Source organism: Homalodisca vitripennis, chromosome 5 (genome assembly GCF_021130785.1).
Source record: "Homalodisca vitripennis isolate AUS2020 chromosome 5, UT_GWSS_2.1, whole genome shotgun sequence".
Classification (NCBI taxonomy): Eukaryota; Metazoa; Arthropoda; class Insecta; order Hemiptera; family Cicadellidae; genus Homalodisca; species Homalodisca vitripennis.
This window is the reverse complement of record NC_060211.1, coordinates 53946819-53954755: the sequence shown is the minus strand read 5'-3', so window position 1 is coordinate 53954755 and position 7937 is coordinate 53946819. Positions and strand designations below refer to the sequence as shown.

At 37.0% G+C, this 7937-nt stretch overlaps 1 protein-coding gene across 1 annotated transcript; it reads left to right on the top strand.

Annotated features, from left to right (window-relative positions):
• Positions 1-654: 654 nt before the first annotated feature.
• On the top strand, positions 655-3366 carry LOC124362214 (enhancer of split mbeta protein-like). The gene is made up of 2 exons (XM_046816533.1): positions 655-951; positions 1903-3366. Exons 1-2 carry the CDS (start codon positions 874-876, stop codon positions 2449-2451), a joined length of 627 nt encoding a protein of 208 aa, XP_046672489.1. The 5' UTR covers positions 655-873; the 3' UTR covers positions 2452-3366.
• The last annotated feature ends 4571 nt before the right edge of the window (positions 3367-7937 follow it).

Genomic DNA, 7937 nt, shown 5'->3' with positions numbered 1-7937 from the left:
ATGATACTTCAGATGCCGCGATGAAACCACACAAATCAAACGCAAAATTTTAAATTCTGACAGTTTTTAAAATTCAACTATTAAATAATTTAAGTGGCGTATGACGCGAAAACAATTTTTTCCGATCTTTAACCGTGTAATTTTAACGTTCATTATGAAATTCCAAAGAAGGGTTAAATTGAGTTATCTGCTCCCCGTACACTCTTTTGGAAGTTACGGTTAGCTGAGTTTTGTAATATTTGTCAACTCTGTCAAACATTCGTGATCAGACCCTATAGGAATTTGATCTGTTGCGTGATCACCAGAGGTGTCACCATCAGCCTACTCGGTAACAACCATACCAACATTTTCTTGGTTTGGAAAATAAAAAGAATTACTGCAGTCAACTGATTATATTCTAGATGTTCATTGAGTACCAGAGTTGGAAATCACTTATCAGTAAAATGCCCAGCATCATGAGCCAACCATCAAAGCGAATTACACCGGACAAACCCGTAGTAACGCAAGCTCACACAGTGACCACGTGCTGTACCGAATGTACTGTCATGCCAGTTTTATGAAATCTTAGGGGCCGAGGGACCAGGGGGGCGTGTGCCTGACGGTGAGTAAGACATTAGGCGCGTGGAAGGAGTGTGCGCAGCTGGTCCGCTCAGGTGGTGGCGGCTGGCTGCTAGCTGCTGTGGGAAAACGTAGCGAAGGCCCGTTCCCACGCGCCACACACCTGGCCCTGGTATATAGGCGGGTCGGCCCCTCCACCCGCCATTCCAACACTGTCCGCCGAGCTGTTCACATCGCTCTACACTCCGTGCTGCCGTGTGTGTGCTGCTGTGTTATCAGTGTTAGTGTTGTGCCCCTTGTGGATACTTGGTGAATATGCTTCACGAGACCATGATCACTTCTGTTGACATCGACCAACTGCAACCCATCTCGAGAACCTATCAATACAGAAAGGTAGGTGTTATCACTGTGTATTCTACAATTTATAATATTTTACTTTTTAAAATCGAACATTGCTTTTAATCAATTCAAAGAACAGAGATAATTTAATTTATAACGGGGAGTCTAACTGAACTCGCCTTTATTAATTTTGACTAAATATTATGATTTAGCTGTACATTATAAAATATTCCAAGTATTGTAATTTTTTATTTTGGGGTCGATACTTCTTGAAGATGAACGTAAATTTCTAACTTCATTAAAATTTATATATATGAGAATTTGGGCGCTTCGGTGTAATAAATATATTTTCCTTTGCCTCATAGTGTGCTTTTTAGTCTACATTTTTCGTTGCATAACTATAAATACATGTAGACTAAAAATAAATATTGTCATTTTAAATACAAACCTGAGGAATAGATTCCATGTATGAAAATGTGGTTGCATTTTAAAATAGTCCTTTCCTTGATATTTAAAAATTTTTGTAACTACTACAAACTTTTGTCAAACGTTAAACTGACAGTCTGTACGATACGTTTTTATAATCTTACTTTTTTTAAATTAAAAACATGTTTTTGAGCTTTGCTTTCAACTTAGAGGTTTCACTATTGAAAATTTCTAAAAATATTTAGTAAAACGATAACATGAGAGTTAGCTGCTTGCCCACTTCACAGAACCGGACGCAATCGAAGTATTGACGTCAAAAATGCCACGTGCTCCTAATTAATCTGTGATAACATTGGAACTGAAGTCTGAGCGATAACGATAACCCGCATACTGCGCCGACTGTGTGCGTTATCTGACGCGTCACTTGTCGTTAACTGCGTTTCACAAGCCAATTGTTTGGCCCCTTTAGTCAGTTACGTTATTTTCTGTGATACTTGGGTTTGTTTAGAATTTCAAAATGTGACTATGGAATGTTTCGTTGTTTGGTTAGCTACAATGATTTGTTTTTTTCTTGTCCAGGTTATGAAGCCTATGCTGGAACGCAAGCGACGGGCACGTATCAACCGATGCCTGGACGAACTGAAGGAGCTGATGGTAACCGCTCTCCAGGCCGAGGGCGAGAACGTCAGCAAGCTGGAGAAGGCCGACATCCTGGAGTTGACTGTCCAGCACCTCCACAAGCTGCGGCGTCAGCAACGACTCGCCGCCAACCCCGTGACCGACGCCGACAGATTCCGAGCAGGGTTCACCCACTGTGCCACTGAAGTGTCGCGGTGCCTCGCCTCCACCCCCGGCGTCGACGTCAGGCTCGGTACCAAGCTCATGACTCACCTCGGTCACCGCCTGAACGAGATGGACCGTCTGTCCCCCTTGTCAGTTCGAGTGGTGGACTCTGCCTCCCCCGCACCCAGCTCGCCCGCGTCCTCCACCTCCAGCAGCCATTCCTCCGCCAGCTACAGCATGCCCTTAACCCCCGCCTCCTCAGAGAGCTCCCTGGACGGTCTGCTCAAGGTGGTCGACATGTCCGTCAAGACCCGCGTCTCCGAGCCCGTCTGGAGACCCTGGTAATCCCTGGAGATTCTGCTAAACTTTGAACATCCCCCATCGTCTTTCATGTTGAATCTCATTAGGCTAGGATAGATTTTGCTCTTTAAAGATTTAAAGTATTTTTATATATATTATTTTTAAAACGATTTGTTCAAATCTTTAACCATTGTTGACTTTTTGAGATGATCGGAATTATAGTGCAAATCATGTTTAATTCAACACACTTTTCACGATTGTTTACAGAATATAACAAAATTGATTCGTTTCAAGAATTGAAATCTGCAAATTGTTTTGTTCTAATTGTTTAGCATCTTTAAAAATAGCTATTTTTAATATTCAGCCATTGTCTATAGTTTTTTGTTATTGCTAAGAAATGTTTCCAATCAAACGTGTAATGTTAGTAATTGTTATTAATCACTAATATCTTTTTGACCTAATGTTAATAATTGTTATTGATCAGTTGAATTTCAAGTATTATTTGTTAATCTTTGTATCTTATCAGTTCTGTTATTTAATTTACAATGTTAAACAAACTGTTTTAGCATTGTTGTGTAGGGTTTCAATTGGGTTAGACCTGTTTTTATTGTTTTCATTTAAAAAGTTCACAATCTACATAATACAATTTTAACATTTTATAATGTATAATGAAGTTATTTTAGCCTCTTTCTGTAATGTATGATTAAGTTTATTGTTGACATTCATCAATTGTGCCTTGTTCTGTAAATAGTGTGTTGTAGTTTGGATATTAGCTTTAGAGAGTTTTTATTTTTCAATCAGCGTTTATTTTTCAAATGTGTTAAAAGTTTTTATTGTGTTCATGAGCTAACGCTGATGTGATAAGACTGCAAACTGTGATATGTATATTGTTATAACAAAGATTTATTGAATGTATTACAAGCTTGCCTGTGATACAATAAAATTTTATTTCAATCAAAACTCTGTGTTGACTACATTGATTTAGTTTTAAGAACCTGGTGCATAACAAAACAAAAAAATAGAAATATAAAAACTTTATCAGAACAATATTTTTATGATTTTCTTTGAGAATATTCTGTAGAAAATCTTAATAAATTGATAGTTGAAATATATTTTGGCCAATAATCAATTAATAAGTTCCAAGTTTTTATAATTTATTTAGGAAAGTAACACTAAAGTCTTGTTTATCTTTGAAAACTTGGTGCTCCACATTTTTATTTTTTACATCTATGGAAATCAGCTGTGTAATGGGATGAAATAGACCTATAATATTGGTCACAAAATATAAAAAAAGAATAAATAACATCTTTATTAAAAGAGTGAAGACGTCTATTCTTAAAGGAAGTTGGTATGAAAAGGTTATAATCTAGTACATCCAGTGTTGTGTTTTTTACTGGTCACGGACTACAATATTTCTTATTAACTGGGCTGAAAAGTTGGCGGCCGAATCAGTACTAGCATAAATTATTCTAAACATATGAGGAGAAATTGAATTGCAGATTACATGAGGTGATAACTAATATGACAGGACGTAAGTTTCCGTATCGAGGTTGGCAGCGGATCAGCTGATGCTACTGCGATCACCTGACTATGACGTCACCACTGACAACCGGCTGGGTGACTGGGTAAACATAACCTCAACAAGTGTTCACCTGCCTCTAACTGTGTTATTAGGTAACACACCGCACTCACTCTCTGGTGCCAATTAGATTAGTGCTAAAATAGTAGTAAACACACCGTTTTGACAGTTTGCCCCGGTATATTTACCGAGTTATTTTACAATTGAAGTTTACTCCAAAGACGAAAGCACAAATAATGATAATCTGCTTTTGTTTCTATTAAATCATATACGCAATGTTTTATTTCGGTACGTTGACTGACGTATTGGATCTCCTAAACGAAAATAAATTTAACAGTTGAAGATGTAGCTTGTATTGGCTATTATGAACTTAATCACCACATTTTAACAGGATACACTATTATTATAAAATAAGATTGGTATGAACATCAATTAATATAATAATTGCATTACTGAATTGCTATTGCGAATTGCGCAAGGCTAATAAAACTATCATACCAGTGCCTTGCTGGATATAGCTGGTCTTAGTAATCAATAGTTAACGGCTTAATACAATTAATGTGTAAACACTTCCGGAGTAAACCGGATGGAAAGTTTTTCTGGCTCATCCCGTAGTTACCTAACTGGCTGGACAACCTTCTCCAGGTCCGCTCTGGGAGTAGAAGTTGACAGTAGTCGTTGCTTTGTTACCTATTCAGTGGTTTATTATTTGTCGATAGATCCGATTTACGAAGTTGGTGAAGAATAGAAGACGAAGCAGACAGTCAATTCAACTATTTAAATATCAAACGTGTCTCTGTTGTAATTAATATGAATCCATATTTAAAATTGTAAAGTTTATTTAGGGATATTTAAATTTAAACAACGGAATTAAAATACAATATAGTACATGAAGCTACAAACTGTATGGGATAAACTATGATGTCTTTCTTTGCCAAGTATATATTGAACACATGCATAGTATGGACGCGCAATGTAGAAATACTCCCACAACATTAACGACGCAAAATATAACTACACAATTTATAGGTCCTGCTTTTCTGCATCATACACATTCGATAACGTGGGGAAAAAATATTCAGTGTCTAAGAAAAGCAACACCATAGCATTATTCATAAATTATTGTAGTATAGACGATCTTTAAATTATTATTGTTGGTTTAATTGTATAATTTCAATTGTATACTACAGGAAAAAATTTACTGGATACTTACTCATTAACAAAAACTGTATACATAACGTAAGTATAAAGTAAGAATTAGATAATTAATACAATCATTCTACCCAATCAAAAGTTTGATATACTCGTATAAAAGTTTGACGCGTTCTCACTAAATTCCCTTTTTGAAGATCAGAATAATATGGGCGCTTTCTGTGATGATTGGCCAGTTGCTATTAACCAAATGTGTCAATGGGTGTTGGTAAGGTCAAAAATGAATTTTGAAATTTTTTGTTCACACAAAAATTCTTGAACCTTTTAAGATGTTTTATGCCTAGAATTAATTTTTAAAATTCATTATGTGTTAAAATGAATGAGCTTTGTTGCTGCAAGCGCTTCCCATTATTGTATAAATCTTGCCTTAAGCCAGTTTAGGAATTCTAGGAACCTCCCAAGTTTCTTCCACTGAAGGAAGCTGTGAAGTGCTCTCAAATACTGGCGGTGGGTGTGAGTCAGAAGTAGACAGACGGCCTTGATACGTTATCACTGACTGATAAGACAACTTGCGCCGCTCCGCTCGCTTGCCAGCGCTGTGACTCACTCGGCGCCAACCCATCTTCTTCAGCTTATTCTTCTCAATGAGTGAGTTGGGACCAAGAACATCCCATCTTCTTTAGCTTCTTCTTCTCAATGAGTGAATTGGGAGCAAGAACAGCCCATCTTCTTTAGCTTCTTCTTCTCAATGACTGAGTTGGGAACAAGAACAAACCATCATCTTTAGATTCGTCTTCTCAATGAGTGAGTTGGAAACAGGGAAAAACCCATCTTCTTTAGCTTCTTGTTCTCAATGAGTGAGTTGGAAACCAGAATAACCCCTCTTCTTTAGCTTCTTCTTCTCAATGACTGAGTTGGGAACAAGAACAACCCATCATCTTTAGATTCGTCTTCTCAATGAGTGAGTTGGAAACAGGGAAAAAAACCCTCTTCTTTAGTTTCTTCTTCTCAATGAGTGAGTTGGGAACAAGAACAACCCATAATTTTTAGCTTCTTCTTCTCATTGAGTGAGTTGGGAACAAGAACAACCCATAATTTTTAGCTTCTTCTTCGCATTGAGTGAGTTGGGAACAAGAACAACCCACTTTGCCAATGGTGACTGGAGATACTATCTCTTCAAAAATGCTTAGTGTTTAGGTAATGTCTTTGATTTTGATAAGGTTTTATAATGAATTATGGTTTTGGTATAATTTCATAACTGAATTAAATACAATGCAACCCTTAAGTTATTTAAAAAATTAGGTCTCATGCCAATCTTTTATTGATCTACAATTAATATCGATTACATAATTTATTTACAGTTTGTCTTCACCTGAATAAAACAGCAAAACAAATCTGTACAATAACAACAATGATTTAAAAATCAACCATCTGACGCTTGATTTGTGAAATATTTACACAGCTAGGGGTATAAAACATGTAAAATATAAATGCGCCTAAACATTTTTTTCCTTTAACGCCGTCATTGCTGACTATCCAAAGGTCGTGACTGCGTCCACAGTCAACGTGTTATACATTCCAGATATTTTTCGCTTCCTGCGTTTACAAAAACACTTTCTTCATTGACAAAAAAACTCAAGCGTTCATTCATGGGACCATAGAGCTGTAGTTAATGTTTTTCACAATGAAATATCATCGTGACCTCGGCATATTTTTTTAAAGAATTGGTCTGGTTTTAGACAACACCAGAAATAATAAAGTAATAAGCGTTCGTTTTAAAGGCGGATTACTGTTTGGGTCATAAAAATGTTAAAATTTAATTTACAAATCTTTAATACTTAACTAAAGTCTTTTTTTATCTTGTATCTACTTAAGTTTTAAATCGGTCAAATTTTATTATATGCCCGCATAATCTAACAATTTGTAAAGGAAGTTACGAGTGGGTGGTTCTATAATATTTATTAGTTGTGTCAGGCATTCGTGCCTCTAAATTTAGATCTATTACGTGATACACTCAATATCGAGGAATGTTTTCCTTCGTTGCCCTCTGGGGGGGGGGGGAGGGGCTCACAGAGGGTGCTGCAGCAACTCTTATCGATGGAAGAAATATGTAGGGTCAACCCATTCAGGAACTAGAAACAAAATTGAATATAGTCTAAAGAACGGTAAAGAATGGTTTTTTTTTCTCTGTCATAATTTATATGACATCACAGCGCCCTTCTGATTACACCCCTTAGAACATTTCCAGAGAATTGTTTTAAAATTATTTGTTTAAGTCCTTTTACTGCTTTGAATTCTTGATGATGATGATATCTAACTGATGATGCCTTAACCGGTGAAAGCGCTTTTAAAATAAAATTAATGTGGAAGAATGAAAAATGTCTTTTGAATTAAGTCCTTTTACTTGCAAAAGTATCTCCAAGGCAAGAATGAAACAGCTTTTTTGAAGAAGTCCTAGGCGTTGTTACACCTAGAGGTGTAAAAACACCTCTGAACAACTAACGACTTATCAGTTATGTATCAACGTGAGGCTGTCAGTCAGTCCATGTGTAGTAGGCTACTTGTATACCTGCTGCTAAACAGTCGTGTACACTGTGTTGTTGAGAGTGACAAGTTCACGTCAACTACGTCTGTCTGCAGCTGGCACTGTAGACTCAAGTGTGGCAGTGTTGTGTCAACGGTCGCACCACACGCTCTTCTCCTGTATCAGGCGGGGAAGAATGAAGTACGTGTGCGCTTATTAGTGCATCGACAACCCGAGTTACATCACGCTTCAGTATCAATATCGGCTAAGGTTAGA